The 16726-nt window shown below is 48.1% G+C and overlaps 1 protein-coding gene across 1 annotated transcript in view; it reads right to left on the reverse strand.

The window, feature by feature from the left end:
* Positions 1-4425: 4425 nt before the first annotated feature.
* The window catches only part of LOC144140891 (spliceosome associated factor 3, U4/U6 recycling protein-like), a 60394-nt gene continuing 48093 nt past the window's right edge, over positions 4426-16726 (reverse strand). Inside the window, exons 19-23 of the mRNA XM_077672382.1 lie at positions 14119-14211; positions 13093-13182; positions 12567-12650; positions 11112-11305; positions 4426-4754 (exon numbers count right to left, since the gene is read on the reverse strand). Coding sequence (XP_077528508.1) covers positions 4565-4754; positions 11112-11305; positions 12567-12650; positions 13093-13182; positions 14119-14211 — 651 coding nt within the window. The 3' untranslated portion in view covers positions 4426-4564. The remainder of the gene's footprint in view (positions 4755-11111; positions 11306-12566; positions 12651-13092; positions 13183-14118; positions 14212-16726) is intronic.

Below are 16726 nucleotides of genomic sequence, written 5' to 3' on the forward strand. Positions count from 1 at the left end.
TACGTTTTTCATACACCTGCAGCAGCCGATTCCACCTGCTTATAGTTTGCCTAGCTTTTGTTTTGTCTTCTGCACACAGAAGTGTTTAAAAAAAAAAAAACGCCGTTATGCAGTGCGGTAGTTGCAACCGTTATCTCTACCCCTCTGATTGTTCAGTGCGCGCGATAAAGTGTACCGCGTAGAGCGAGGATAGCTTGATAAATTAAGCGCAGGACGCTGATGACTATTAATCACACGGGTCACGAGGCTAGCGCAGGAAGCCAAGCGACCTTTCAAGCAGGCGAGAAAGCTCGCAATCGCATAAACAAGGGGAAAGCGAAGCCGGCCTCCAGGAATGATGACGAAAGCCGCGTTCGCAGGGCTCGCGGGTGTTCTTTCTCACAGACGTAAGCGCGCACTACTTGAAAGGTTGTGGCGCTCGTGAATGAACGCAGCTGTGTTTCGCGTATCGCCGACTCCGCGGGAGGGGTGAACGCGTTCGTGCTGGTTTTTCTTTCTTTCTGTGCAGGTGTGTTAATGCGTAGCTTTAATATTTGCGTTTTATCTTGCGGTCTAAGTTGTTAGCCGCAGCCGAAGAACTTCAACCCATGATTAAAGTACAAACCACCCTTTCGACCGCAACGCTGGTTTCCTTGAAAGCGTGAGAAGTTGCTGCAATGTGACAATTGAATTTCGTGCGAGTTTCCTCACCCTTTCTTTTTAACCCCATCGTAGCAAGATGTCCCTCGATGAAGCAGTAATTACAAAACTGCGCATTCAGTGACATCGCCCCAGTTGAAACTTGTCTGCTCGGGCGGAAGTGCTCGGCGGGACTGAAAAGCGGCTTCGCTCTGAAGGTTGAAACTGCACACCCAAGGCGAAGAATGCATCAAGTTTCAGAGCTTCGCGACGTGTTTTGCCACGGAAAACGGGTAACAGCCCCAACAGATAAGTTGAACTCTCGAAGCAGTCGCTCGAGAGCCGTTCCGTTTTGTTTGCATTCTGCTAGGGGATGTATTCCAGTGCGGGCACACACAGCGCGAAACTGCGATCGAGCCGTCTGTTTTAGCGAAACGACTCAAGGCTCTTTCGAGCAGTACAATGGCTGAAAACGTCGTCAGCTGAGTAGCGGTGACAGACGACGGCCGTGTGCCATTGGGCAACCTGCTTTAGGACGCCGACGAATGTATGGCAGCGCAGGACGAGCGGCTACCAACGCCCGTTCCAACGAGGCTCGCCGCGGTCGAGACGCTTCCAAAACTGACGCCAAAGCGTTTAGACTCTGCGGCGAAGACCCTTCGCTAATTATAACCCCCGGTGTCGACTGCACGCGAACATTTATAGAACGCTGCGAGCGCTCACGGCTGCCCGTCCGAGCCACCGCAGAACTGCGCATCCAGTCGTCCGCACACTCGTAAAATTGGCAAACGTTTTTCGCGCAGATAGCAATCTCAGGGCTCTTGCAGGGTGGGCCCAAAGCAGTTTTAAAGCGAACACAGCAAAAGCGAAAGCAAAACACGGTAAAACCGCTAGTTCTGTCGCCGCAAAAACAACCCAATCGCTGCCTGTCAAACAGCGGCGCGGGCCGCATTTCCCTGCGCACGACGGGACGAGGAGCGTTTGTCGGAGCTTGGAGAAGTCAGCCGCTTGGCTAACAGCGTACAGCGCGTGATTTGTAACGCAAAGAACAGAGCGGGGGGCATTTGTCTGACTTACAGCTGGCTGAGGCTGTTCGTCCGTCGGAGAGTTATCCGTGGAGCGACACGGAGAACGTAGCACTGTCACCAGAGACATGTCGTCGAAACTGCGCGCACTTTATCCGAGGGCACTCACACACTCCGTTCAGAGCCGGTGACGCTTCCTCGAGTACTGTACACCCATGCTCGGCCAAATGTTTGGGGTGTCACGGCACAGCTCAAATCTCACCAGTCCGCCATCTTCCCAAGCACTCTCTCGCTTTCGTAATTTTTTTGCTTTCCCGGGTGCCGCAGCAACTGCGCATGCGCGCGCGCCGGAAAGGAAGTGCGGAGAGGAGAACGCCGAGAAGGCAACAAAAAGGCGGCGGTGCGTCATATCCGCAGCTTCATGGCCGTTTCTCATTTCTCTACGCCAGCCGCAAGGTGGTGGAAGTGGATATCGCTTGTGTAATAAATCATAAGCAGGCGACCTTGCCAACCTTGCTTCCTTGGCGCGCCTTGCCGGAATTCCGTCTTGCTGATAGCGCGCGTGATAGGGCCCCAGGTCGCTCCCTTCTTTCTTGCGTAACATTTGTAATGGCGCTTTGTTGTTGCGCGGTGTTTGTCGCAATAAACGAACTGATCGACATGCGTGGGGAAGCGAACATAAAGTTAAGCAAGTAATGAGAACGGCTACATGCTGCCAAGAAGTACGATGGCATCGCTGCTGCCTTGACCAGGGCGCGGAATTGCTGCCAGTGGCCGGCAACGCAAATGAATGCCCCGCGGCCTCGCCTCGTACGTGGTCATGCTGTAGAACGAAGTGCTCCAATCATCGCTTTTTAAATTTGTCTACTTATTACTGCTCCTTCAATTTATACAATACACTGGGAATTACAGATTGGCAAGCTATTTAAATTGGCAAAAAAATTCAAATTTCAATTTTTTGATGTTTAACGCACCGAAGCATAAACTCTATGACCGAAGCTACACTCAAGCTACGAGGCGCGCCATACTTGGGGGCTCCGGATTAATTTGGACCATCAGGGTATATTTAATGTGCGCCAAAACTTTGACAGACAGGTGCATTCGCATTTGACTTTCATCAGAAAAGCAACCACCTTGACCGGGACCGAACCCACATACTTGGGCCACTGGGTCACCACAGCGGGTCAATAAACAAACTGTACTCTCTCTTAAGCTAATGGCAAAACTGTTCACAGATACAGCGTTGTTATGATGCCTGAATCTTGGTATGCGTCCTCTATACATAGAGGACACTAAGCTTCATAGCTTCGTAAGGGGGCCCCTGTGATCTACTCGGTCACTCACTTTTTTACAGCCTTTAAAGATTCGGCAAGGGCGTGTACAATTAAAGTTAATATGGCGTCATGAACTAAGTGGAAAACCATATTTTTTAACAATATAGGGTCGGGACTGACTGCTCCAGATAAACCATGAAGCACAGCAGATGTGGACGGTATGAGAGTGCTTGGTCTTGAACAAGCACTTCGCTATATTCTCCGCCAGCAGCCAGCACAGTGGGTTATCTTTACAGACTCGAAGACAGTGCTACAAACTCTTCGACGTGCCAGCTGCTTCAGCATTCACGACCATATATACCGTGATCTCTCCTACCTAAATCATATAGTTTGCGTCGCTGGGCACTACGTGATACTGCAGTGGATGCCTGCACACTGCGGCATCATAGGCAATGAAAAAGCAGATGAGGCTGCTAAGAGAGGATTGCGACTGTGGAACGTGAGGAACATTTTCTTCCTGAAGCTCGATGCCTCGAGACTAGCAAAGGAGCTTGTTTTAAGGGAAAGAAGCACCTTCTGGTCTCGTCTGGAAAACCACCACCCATTCCTGCATCATGTCGATCCAACTTTGGCACCGAGGTTACCGGAGAGACTTCTACGTCGGCTAGAGATTTTGCTCCATTGATTAAGTCTCAATGTAGTGCTCACAAATACCTACCGGTATCGCCTTGGCCTAACCTCGAACCTGTATCGTGACAACTGCCGTTTACCAGAAACCGTACAGCATATTTTACTGGAGTGCCCGACATACAGTCAAGCAAGAGACAACCTCGCACAGAAGATCGAGTGCCTAAACCACAGTTCTCCGGCTTTAAAAGCATTTCTGGGACCATGGCCATCTCCCTCGTGTCAGCGTAAAGTGCTAACCGCATCATTTGAATGCCTCAATGACATTGGTGCCGCTGAGATGATAAAGGACCAGAACATCCTTGCACTGTGCAACCGTCTATAGACTTTTCATGCGTCGCACTGACGGTTCCAAACGCACATCCCAGCTTTTTTTTACTTCTTTTATTTCCTTCTTTCCTCTCTCCCTTCCCCATTACTTCCTATTGCAACTTTATTTCCTCCTCCCCACCCCGCAAGTAGCATGTAGGCGTTAACATGCCGGCAGACCTCTCTGCTTTCCTCTAATAAAGAGCTTTCTCTCTCTCTCTCTCTCTCCAGATAAACCACATGTGAATCGACAGAAATGTCAAGCTGTGTCACCAGAGATTGTGTAAATATTTAAACAATAAATATGTGCACAGTTTCTGCATAAGACATCTTGCAGAATTCTTCATGATGTGCTACTCAAACACACTTGCAGTTTTAGTCTTACATTTTCCTATGAACAAACACACGACAAGGTTAATTTTAATCTATCTGCCTGACAAGATCACACCCAGAAGGTACTCTTTGTTCAGCTCCTTCGTTCTGGTTGTTTGGAAGAAATGCAAAATGCGACATTTGACAGCAATGTCTTTATTGCATGAATTATATCAACGATGTCTACGCAGGATGTCTGCTGATGATTGGGTTGGTGACGTCTACAGACATCACCAGAGAATGGCGGCGCATCACGCCGCCGTGCTGCGACACGGGGCGTCACTTGTTGAGGAGCATGCTCCGGAAATCGGCATTGCTCAGGCCTTTGCTGCCTTCTGCAGGGGATTCGGCTGAGGTGTCCATGGGCTGCTCCTGCTGCTGCTGTTTGGGTTTCTTGGCCACAGTGGTTGAGGATCGCTGCTGCACAGCCCTGGGCATGAGTGACACCTGGGTGCGACCGCGGCCCCTCCTGCGATTTGAGGGGGAAAGTGAAAAGAGGCAGTCCACACAAAGAATCAAACAGGACAAGGGGTAGCTTAGGTCTTGGTATGGTACTATTATGAGCAATATGAAAGGGAACACAGGTGTTGCGGATTTCTAATCTGCCGCCAACATGGACAATGATGATGATTGTAGAGACGCTGACAACGAAGTGGCACGTTCACGCGCCTCGCGATGCGTGCTGGCACGTTCGCTCGTGATTGAGTTCGGAACGCTGCGCTTGAACGACCATGCACGGCTTTGCGTCGCTCTCTCCACGGCGCCAATAAATGCTGAAGAACGGTTTTCCCTTTTCGTAACAACAGGAACGCGTGGCAAACAGCCTCGAAACAGACTCATAGCGATATGCGGATGGCGCTGTGAAAACCAAAGGGGGAAAGGAGGGCGCTCTTCCACTAACTGTTGGCACTCCCACCGCGCTGGCATTTCTACAAAGCAGCAGCCTACGTCATTTTGCCGATAATATGGCATCGTCGGACAGCCGATAAGACGCACAGCGGGAATGGGGACAGTTGTTAGAACAGCGTCCCCCTTACCACTTTGTTTCCGACGGCGGCCGCTGCGTATCACTCATATCTGGGTCTGATGCTGTTTTCTACGCGTTCCTGTGTTCCCTTTCATATTGCTCATAATAGTACATAGTTTTGTCCATTGTGAAACGTTTGACACATATGCAATAAAGACACGCGTGGACACCATGAAGAGGAGCCCCGTCCCCATTCTGACTTTACTGGCAGACGTGTTCACTGGTCCTGGGGTGAGACAGCTGAATCATATTTGGAAGCAGTTTTTGTAGCAGTGAAATCTCGATTTTGGAGCACAACCACCTTGATTTGGAGCAGAAGAACGACATTTATTATGCCACCTTAGGAGCCTAACAAATCAAATTTTTGGTAACTCGGGGATGAAAGTGCAATGTTTAATAGGTTTTGAACGTACATAACACTGAAACAGCTTTTCAATAGTTTTTTTCTACCAGAGAATCACAAGGTACGAACCACCCTACCTTTTTACAAATTATTTTAAAATTCTTAGGCTTCATGCATAGATACAGTGTGGAGAGCCGTTGAAAAATTGACCACATCTTTCCGCGGGGGGGAAACCATCGGGTGATGCGACACATCTGGGCGGTGCTTGTTACGGTTGCGCCGACCATCGCGGTAGCAGACCTGTTAGTCTCCATTCAAATCATCGGTGGTCATCGGATGCCATTGGAGCGGCGGCGGTGCAGCGACTGAGCGGAGCGGCGCAGTTATCGCGTTTATATGTACCGCGCGTTAAAGGTTGTGGTACCGGGGTTCTTGCACCCGGCCGCGGTTCCCCAGAAGGACACCGAGCCCCCTCGATGACACCTTTACTGGGAGTCGCGCTCCGCCACGGTACACTCCTCAGCCGATCCGCCTGCACACACGTCGCCCAGCCGAGTCCGCCATGTTCCGCCCTAGCTCGTCCCGCGCCACCTCTTCATCCTCAGCCGGCACATGTCCATCCCGTGGGATTGTCCCCCGCCACTATTGCCGGATTACCACAAGGTGAGGGGAATGAGAGAGAGTAGCGCATGCGCATGTGTTAACCGAGCGCTAACACACAGCTGGCATGGCGAGGGGAGCGAGCGCTAACGAAAGATGGCGCTGCGGTAAGAGCGGCGTTACCGCGCAGCTGGCGTGGCGAGGAGAATGGGGGAGAGGCGTGAGGACTACGGATTGATGGAGGGATAAGGCGAGTCAAAGAGATGCGTCGCATCTAAAATATCAAACAGAAAAACTAAGCTATCGTAAGGCATTTTTATTATCGTGTGAATGCTGAAATTATTTTTGTACTCCCAGATCTGCTTTACACACAAGTGTAGAACCACGGAAAAAGTTGCGCGAAGCCAGGTGACAGTCGTCGCACCCCACCAGCTTTCCGATTTCAAACCCCAACGCGCATGCTCACTACAAGCGTAATTTGAGTAACGTTGGTATGTTTAGCCACCTCCCTTTTGGCATTAAATTTCACTTCAGATAGATGAACCATTTATACTAGCGTGCAATAATAGCCCGTTGCGCTATCGGACACTGCTTGAACATTTTGTGCGATGTAGCCTGCGCCGCCACTTCTGCAGTGCCGATCGTCCCATTCCCGCTGCTCGCAAGCTCGCCGTCAAAAGGAGCAATAACTCAGCGTTTTATATAACACCGCAATGGGTCCGAAATTTCACTTCAAGCACGCACCGCGCCTCACACTCAAGGTCGAAACACGGCGAACCGGCGGACACCGAGTTGTTTTTGATGAACTCCCACCTTGCGAGTCGCGCAACTTCCCGCGACAGATCAAAGATCAAACGACTATACTCGGTTACAACTCAAGAACGGCACCACCTCATGTAGGGTATCACTCCGCCAAAGCGCCAGACCCGTGACGTCAGTGCGCGCGCGTTTTGAAAGGGGTCTGCTATAAATGCGTGATATCGTCTGCCTCGTCTCACGCAGTTTGTTTGTCGTCACTGGAGTCGTTTATAAGCATAGTAAGTCCAAAAAATCACGGGAACGGCTCACGCCATGTTCAAAATATTCCCAGTAACGCCCTACTTTCGCCGCGCGGAGAAATATCCGGCTACGCTGATAAGGCACAGCGGCAACTTCCGGTGCCGTTCTTAAGTTGTCACCGAGTATATGTAAACCCAGCCACCCCCATAGCCAGAACCACGGCAGAAATAGGCGACGAGCGCTCGGCCTGAACCACGCGCAACTGGTTCGCCCGGCGGCCATGTTTTCCAATCTTCACCACACCAAGATGGCGGCGCCAAGTAATGTCGTTCCGGAGATAGTTTGTAGCCTCAGTACACATAAGTACTTTTTTCTACAGGACTGCGCAATGGTTGTTGGTGGCGAAATTTTAAAAACTCGCAGAATATAACACGTGCAACGCTACATTGTGTCTATTATGCCGTCAGTAAGCATTTTTCCCCACAGAAACTGACGGGAGCGTTAAAATCCTTGGCTCTCAGACTATTTTGGAGCAGTTTGGTGCAATTTTTGCAATTTTTAAGCTTTTGGAGCAGCCTGGCGTAAGAAAACTATTTTGTATCAAAACTGCGCAATATGCGCAGCTGTCTCACCCCTGCTGGCCCCTTTGGAGTCTGACTTGGATTGGTCCATGCGAAGTTTCATTTGCAGCCACAGCCCCACCCAACTCCTGCCTCCATTTCTTGTGAAGAGGTTTGAAGAGGTTAACCTGCCACTGCCTTTTACGAGGAGAGAGTTCATGGCCTTGCTACTCAAACGGTTCACAACTTATGTACAGCTTCGTAAATTAGAAAAAAAAAAAAAAAAGACACGCACGCATGCGTGCATTCATTCTCAATTTGCTCATTCCTTTTCTGCAGGACTGAAGATTCATGGTGTAGCACAATCCAAGGCGGCATCATAAAAGCACTGATCTGAGCAATACGAGCGGTGGGCTGTCTCCCGTGCAGCACTGCTAAAGCTCCGAGGCCTTTACAGAGGCCCTGGCAATGATGTGCGGAACAAAACAGCCGCACAGTGTGTCATTTACACTAATGAGCAGGTGCTCACCACTCACAGGTCGATATTTGACCTCCTTTATGTGCCTGTGCGGAGGAGTTCTGAGCAGTTTTACTGCAGGGCAGTCCAAAACTGCTCCCAACATGGCAATTACATGGAGAGACAACATACGGAGCTGCTTTGGAGCAATTACGAACACTCCAGAATGAGAAACAAGAGAAGCCTCTAGCATCGCCAGTGCAGCACAGAGTCAGTTAACTCTTTCGCTATCGCAGAAAATTGACCAATTTTGGGGGGTCCAAGAAAACATTTTTTTTTCTGCTAAAAAATTATTTAGGCATAATTGCAGGAGCACAAAATGCAGATTATTTAACGGCCTTTCCAATAACACCAGTTTTTTAAAGGTTTTCATATATCATAGTTGTGAAAAAAAATATCAAAATCAAAAGTTTTGTCAAGTTGTCGAAAAAAATGATAAAAAAGGAGTTGTGTATATCAAACCACCGGTAGTAGAAAAAAATTAGAATATACATTTTGCAGGGAAACATTTCAAAAACACACCCTAAAAAAAATGTCGACTTGCGCGGAACAGTTTTTCAGATATAAAAAAAAAATGTTAGCACGCACGGTGCTCGTGTCATGCGGTGAAGCCAAACCTCTAATTCAAACTGTGCAATTTTGGGTGGTTCCTTGGAATAAATCTGGCGGTTTGACGTTATCAGAGGCACCAATTTGCCCCCACATAACGTAAAAACATCTTGTCAATGGCTGACTTTGCATTTACAGCGAGCACAATATTTGGGACAAGCACGCGATGCAGAAAAAAACATGCATGAAGTTGAAAACAGAACGCCGTGGCTGATGTTTGTTGTCGTTCACGGTCAGTTATCTCTCAAAACATAAAGCTGAGCTTTATTATCATCTTCTTACTCGCAATTGTAGCCTTGCTCGCAAAAATGAGGTACGATGAGCTAGAATCGTCCCCTGCGATCTTTGGCCGAGTAGCAGTCGCGCGCTAAAAAAGATCAGCACAACGAGCCTCCTCTATTGCAGCGCCACCTAACATTTTTCAAATGAAACAGTACAAAAACTTATCAGAGACTCCGTCCGAATAGACAGTTCAACTAAGCAGCAACATTAGACACCCGGATATACCCTCGCATGAAAACGAAACTGGAAGGCGAACAGCTGGCAGTGTAAGGCCGGTTTGAAGCGCTGTCCTCGGCGGAACAGATATCTGGCGACTGGGTGTGACCTTTTGACTTGCATCTGAAGTTCTTATCGCAGAAATCGGGTTAGGGTGGGGGGAAATGAGGAGCGGCGTGCTTTGTTCGAGGATCAGTCGTGGACGCTTCAGGCGCCATGGCAGTTAGCCTTGAAGTTGGGTAACTGCGTAGTTGCGCTAAATATGAATTTCGCGATGCAGAAACGAAACCGAAACTGTTGTAAACTGTTTGGGAATGGTCCTGGGGTAAGTAGAACTACCAGAGTACTTAGGACAACTTGCGCAAAGGCAATAAAACTGCCTAAAATCATAAAGTAGCTTTGCAACCAGGCACTGCTTGACATTTTCAGCCGATTTCTGGGATTATTACTGTCAGAGCGTGAACCTGACGATTGAAAATCGTTTGCTAGTTCCCCATTCACGCCCTGATAGCAAAAAACAAGCGCTGGTGCAGAGTAATTACGAGTTGCACGCATTCTTCGTTGGTAGCCTTGAGGCGCGATGACCACGCCCCTTTTCCACAACCAGGTGATTCAAAAGCGTGTCAAAAATCACGTTTCCGTTGCAAAAATGAAAACAAAACTGATTTTGAAAGGCCATTTTCTGATCTAACTCCGAACAGCTTTGCTTGTTCGAGAAACGCCTGGAACGCTATGAAAAGGCGCTCCCAAAAGTATCGATCAAATTGATCGATTTTGATAGGCGCGGTAGCGAAAGAGTTAAAGGGGCCAGCAGACAAAAGACAAGTTTGGTTCATTCTTAAGATTGCCTCGTTATAATTATACTGACACCATTCTTAGCGTAAGCTTCACTTAGATAAGCTGCACAATTAGAAAGAAAGGGAATGGCCATGCGACCCACTTGCTCATTTTCCGCAACAGAACCTATGTCATACCCGCCAGCTCTGCGATTGGCTGGGGTCGGCAAAAGCAAACGCAAATTAGGCAGGGCTTATAGGCTTGCCGAAAGAGCCATTTGCACTTAAATTTAGGGCACATTCTTTTTAAAGCATTAAGAATGGTGGGACAAAGAGTGGAAGTTACGAAAGCACACGTAAACACAGAAGTACCGATGCGTACTGCTGTTGGTACTGCGTGCACTATGCTGCTTTAGCTGCACAGCACTGTGGCTCTTTGGAGTTGTCTCAGTGTCGGCGTCTTACAGGACCATATCTGTCGAGCGAGCACCATGTTTCACGAAACGATTATCTTTCCCTGAGCAAAAACAAGCCAGATACACACACGATCAAAAACAAAGCAGGGCAGAAAGCGGCCCGCTGCGGTATGGTGGCGCCATCCAGGTTGCCTAATGGCAAACAAGTCTCCGCTTCAGTTTAGCTTGAAGACCCATTCTTATGATGTCATTGCAGACGTCGTTAAAACACCCAATTCGGCAGGAGAATCAAAATTTTAACCCAAAGGGATTAATTTCTCGGTGAATACAGCATCGTTTGCTTCCGGACAAAAACTAGAGGCACTATAAAACACGAAATCTTTCGAATAAAACAAGCTTGTACTTTGTCTGCATGGCCCCTTTAAGAAGCGACAAGACGCATGCACGCAGCAAAGGCAAAGAAAGAGTGGCCACTACTGACAGGCCGGTCTCCTTTGGTCCGCCGCCCAGGGAGGCCACCTGGGAGGCCAGTGGGAAGCGCCTGCCGTCTCCTCCCCCTTCCCCCTGCTGCTGCGGTCGGGGCCCCCTGGCCGGGGGATTGCTGATGGCCACCTGCAGGGTCTGGCCGCCCAGGGACATGCCGTCCGTCTGCACCAGGGCCACCGTGGCCGACGTCTGCACAGAGGAGGAGGGGGAGGGCACCGCTGATATTAGGCCACCGGTATTCACCACCCAGCACAGCCTAGGAAGGAGCCCCTCCAGGTGTGATTGAGTAACGTCATCAACCAACTTAGTTCCCTTTCAGTGTTTTGCTTCCGCACTGAACTTACCACCCATTCAAACATCTCAAAAGCGGGCCAAGGAAACGAACGTCCAGACGGGAAGCAGCTCAGCGTGCATTCTGACATGCACAAGCCACTTGCAATGCAACCGCTTTCTGTCAAACCACTGAGAATCATCTGCTGATTCACCATTGGTGGCCATATCACAAAAATAAAATGCTGATACACTGCAATTGTGAGTGGCACGTTTTCTTTTTTTTTTACCTTTTTTTTCTTCTTTTAGGAAAGCAGTGGGATGTCATGGCCACGCACAATGTCAGCGCAGATGTGAGGCACATTTGTGTACAAAATCATGTTTTTTTTTATTGCATAAAGGAAAACAACATTGAATATAAAAGGGAATTTCCAAAACTGACCCCCATTTCGCTTCATTTGTCTCTGAATCACCTCAAACGCAATGAAATTGGGCATTAGAATTGTCAACTAATGTGATCAATTTTAAATAGGCACAGCAGCAAAAGAGTTGGCAAAGTCTAGAAATAACACACAGTGCTTATCAGCATTCTGCCAGCCAACAACTTATGCCAGCCACGCACTGGCACATGCTCAAAAAAATTTTTCCAGTGCTACTCGCTCTGTTTGGCACTTTGGGGATCTGCTTAAACACATAAAACAGGTGTCTTCTGCGCAATTTTGCAGAGACAAGGACATGCTCCATTGAGTGTGGGCACCTTCTACAGGAAAAGCTTGCACATTTCGTCAGCATATCCCGAACAAAGACGCCCACACCTTCGCCCCAAGCCAGCTTTCGCCATATTCACACGGCTGAACGTGGAAAATTAACAAATAACGTGGCAACAAATTTTCGAGCCCCACAGTAACCACAACATCCGTTCTGCTGCGCCTCTTCACATGGATGCATTAAGCACACTCTCTCTTTCGCTGAGAGTTGCAGCTCCTTTGCAAGCATGTGGTGCATTTGAAAAACATTCTGTGGCAGCTCGGTGTATCTTTGCGATGTACCACTGAGATGACGCTGACCCCGTAAAACAAGGTCGCACAATGCTGACCACGTGAAAGCAAAAGGTCACAAACACCTGTCCAGTCGCAAACTGTGCTTGGGAAAACAAGAACGCGGGGAGCCAGCTGCTCACCTCGTTAGCGTACTCGACGTAGGCAATGCCCTTGGAGTGCCCGTTCCGGTACGTCACCAGGCGAACACCCTTCAGCTCACCGTACTGCAGAGAAACAGGCACAAAAAGCAACTCTACTGACGCCTCCAAAGAAGGAAAAACGGCCACTGTGGAATACGAATGCACAGCAAAGTGCCACAAAGAGACGCAATGGTGAATAGAAATATATTTGTTACGTTACGAGAGTCAACAGTAGCTTGGCCGCAGATGGAATTAGGTCCCGATGGCTGTCACAGTCTCGGGGATTCTCATCTAAAAGCCCCCAGCAACACCCCATGAGCTACACCTGCCAACAAACACAATTTCTAGCTCATCTGCGCAGGCTTTCCATGGCATGCTCGAGACGCCTCTTCCCCCCAACGGCTCCTCACTAGTTATGTGCAATCGACTGTGTTACATGTCATTCCATTCCATCAGTACACTAAGCAGAGAGCACCACTACACGCACACACACACATTAAAAAAAAAAAACAAAAGGAACACGCACCTTCCCAAAGAGCTCCTCCAGGTCTTTCTCGCCCAGGTCGGCTGGTATGCCCCGAACAAAGAGCTTGTTCTTTTCCATGCCCGTCTGGAACTGTTGGCAGTGGGCACGAGAGACAATGAGAAAAAACTCAATGCCCCTTTTACTTAATGAGAAAGATGGTTGAAATGCCAACTTTCTCCAATGCAACCTGAGTAAAAAAAATCCAAAGAGCTTCGGTCATGTCGGAATGGTGCAATCCAATGGACGTCAGCTTCATAACGCGAGGGACCTAGGTTTAATTCTGACCACGGGAAGCATTTTTTTCTTGAGGGATGTGACGTGCCTTTGCTTATCGCCATCATCATTTTGTGAAACCCAGTGTGTAAAGTTGGCTTTCCTGCAATGTGCTTTGGCACGAAGGCCTAATAAGCTTCACTTAAAAAATACCACCCGAGTGAGGGCGACGAAAGCTGAGAAGAAGCCAGGCTCATGTTTGTGAACAGTAGCTGCTTGTTTGTTCTGTCTTTGCATTTCCCTCTGTCCCAATCGCTTTAATGTGTAATGCATATAGCACCGTGCACATTTTTTCAGATGTTGCAAAAAAGCAGCTACTCGCATCTCGCTTTTAGTACTGTACAAAATTTGCTTCGCACTTCCGAAACTATAATAGCGAAAAATATGTGTGCAAGTACACGCATGCACGCACGCTAGCACGTATGCACACACCCACACACACAGTGGCCTCCAAGGAGCACTCACAGGATGAAATGTATTTCAGCATAGGACAAAACACGCCCTGTTGCCTCACTCAGCAAACTCACAAACAGAAAACATGCCCAGAAAACACTCACACACAGCCATTGTTACACCCCAAAAAGTGTACGAACAACAAGAGTTTCAAACTACTGTAAGGATTGAAAAAAGATAGGATGAGGAAGGGTAGAAAGGTGAAGCTTCACTCAAGGCAATTGAAGCCCCACACATTGCTTCGAGATGCTACAAACTTGTGTTGGTGATCACAAACGTGACAACCACAGAGAAAGTCACCTTGAACTGGGTCCGCTCGTTGCACTTGGACACGAAGACGGGCCGTCCATTGACAGGGGTGCGGTCTCTCTTCAGTGCCTCCTCAACGTGTTGCTAGAGGGAGAGGAAGAGACGACAATCAGAAGACTCAACAGCTGGGTGGGCATTTTGTCACATTTGAGGAAACGATGTGCAGTAGCAAGCACCCTTGCCTATTTGTTGTCTTGCCGACAAAACAGCTGACCATTGTAGACTGCTTGGCCTACACTACCGCTCATTACAATGAAAGTGTGAAACATAAGGAGTGCTGGGAAGTGGTTGTGCAGAAGGTCAACCCTTGCTCTGCAGAGCACGATGCTCGATTTATGCACAAAGGTACGTTACACCAGTTCACATGCATGCATTCAGCACACAACCATTTTGACCAGAAATCACATCAAGTCTCATTTCATCGAACCTGCACATAGCAATGACTTAAATCTCATCTGCCCCTCATGTCGCGTCATAAAAGTGCAGTTTTGCTGAACAATGAGCCCTGAAACCCCTGCTACAGTTGACTCCCGTTAATACGAAGTCCACGGGGAGTGCAAGGCATTTCGGATTAACCGAACAGCACAAGAGCAGTATTGTTATTAGTCCGCAACACGCCTCTCGACTTCTGCCGCCAAGTCGAGCGTGCGACACGGGTTGCCATGACAAGTCTGCCCTTGTCACAGTTTTTTTATCTAATAAAGAACTCGGGTTCAGTGAAGTTCAGTCTTTATTATTCCCACGCATCCGTTGTTCCTGTGAAAGAGTTAAGAAATGCCTCAACTAGGGGGGGGGGGGGGGGGTTGGTTCCCATCCACTGTAAGCAAATCTAGCAAATCTGCCGGTGGCTGTGCGCAGTCCAATTGGTCTAACTTTTGATTTCACAGCTGTCCTTCATCAGGTTATTTCGTATCAGCTGTTTCAATGACCTGACTAAAATCATAAAAAACGTGGAAGCTGCCTAGGGGGAACGTTAGGCAGCAATCCAATTTGTTTGACAAAGGGTTTCAAGTAAACCTGCCTCGTCACAAAGGGATTTAAAATAGCCTGGCTAATTCTGATAGCCATGACTGATTTTCATAGCTGGTTATTAACTGCTCTTAGTTATATTCTTGCTTTATTTGTTCAGGTTATCATGCGTCTTTACACACTTGACCGCATGCGCTAGGCCTTTTCCAAGTGCCGATACTAAGCTTTGGAAATGGTGTTTAGGAGATTCTTTGCCCTCGTGCAAGCACTGTGCAGAGGTGCTGCAGGTGTGTAGAAAGAACAAAGTGTCTGTACTGTGTACATGCAATACCGGCCGGTCAAAGTACCCACTTTTGCGCTCATATATCCCCCCACCTTCCGGTCGAATACTGCATACTTCGGCTACAGCGGTCTTTTTTCTTCTGGATTAAGAGGGGTCCGTTGTAATGGGCGTAGACTGTATACAGGTGCAAGACACGTGTCAGAAACTGACAAGCATTGAGATGAACAATCGATGAGCCGATGCCGAAGGCAGTAGAAGAAAATGAGCAGCGACTAAACATTACACGGCGGCTGTGTGTGCCGACATATGGCACACGCCCATGCTCACAAAAAAAGTTGTTAGTAATTATAAATATTAATGAACTCTGAAAACAAGATAACCAACAGTAACCAAGCCAGCACTCTTTGGCTTCAGCAACAACCCTCATACTCATTTTAGTGAAACGACATCCTGTAATTTCTCTTGCTCACTTTAGCACTTTGACCACACCACTTGAAGAGAAATGCAGCAGGGAGGAACTGCTGTGTGGTTCCATGCACTAGCAAGTTTAATGCACCTTTACCTTGATCCCTTTCGCATCTTTGATTATTTCTTTTTATTAGGTAATGCACAGAAGAGACCTTGAAGAGCCTCACAAGATAAACAGACAAATCAGCCTTGTGAGAACAGTTGTGGAATGGCTCAGGCCAACAGAATTGACAGCTGGCACTTGAGGTATGGCTCAGCACCGTCTTGTGTCCCCTTTTCCTCATCCTTGTGTTGTTAAAGGAGCCATGAAGACAAAATACAAGTTGGGTTTATTAGAAAAACTGCGTAGTACCGATAACAATGATGCGTATATCATGGCAATCTTCGAACAAATAACGGAGATAATAAAGAAAACGTGTGAAGCAGTCGCGACCCCCTAGCCAATTTCCCGCAACATTTCTATGATGTCACGGAACCTTGTTTGTGCGATTGGCGGCCGCCGAACTGACCTGTCGCGATGACACATGACTGGACGACTGTAATGGGGCCTCTAGTTCCATTTGACCTCATCACTTGAATGCTAATGCGCAGTTAACGCATTGAAAATTATGTTTTACTGTTGGCCCATATAACGTCATTCTTGCTCAAAACACGTCACTGTGGCACAAAATTTGGAAGTTTTTAAATACTTCTTGCTTTTTTTTTCATTAAAAAACATCTTTTGTGGCTGTAATGGAGCTGAGTGAGATACTGAATCCTAGTTCTTTCAAATTAAACGAAGTTGTATTTTCTCTTCATAGCTCCTTTAAGCGCTGTTTTAGGATGAATGGCCTAGCCACTGCACCACCACAGGAGCCTAGCGCTCAGCTCAAAGAACGC

Source organism: Haemaphysalis longicornis, unplaced genomic scaffold (assembly GCF_048455015.1).
Source record: "Haemaphysalis longicornis isolate Haplotype H1 unplaced genomic scaffold, Haemaphysalis longicornis Haplotype H1 scaffold_534, whole genome shotgun sequence".
In the NCBI taxonomy this organism is placed as follows: Eukaryota; Metazoa; Arthropoda; class Arachnida; order Ixodida; family Ixodidae; genus Haemaphysalis; species Haemaphysalis longicornis.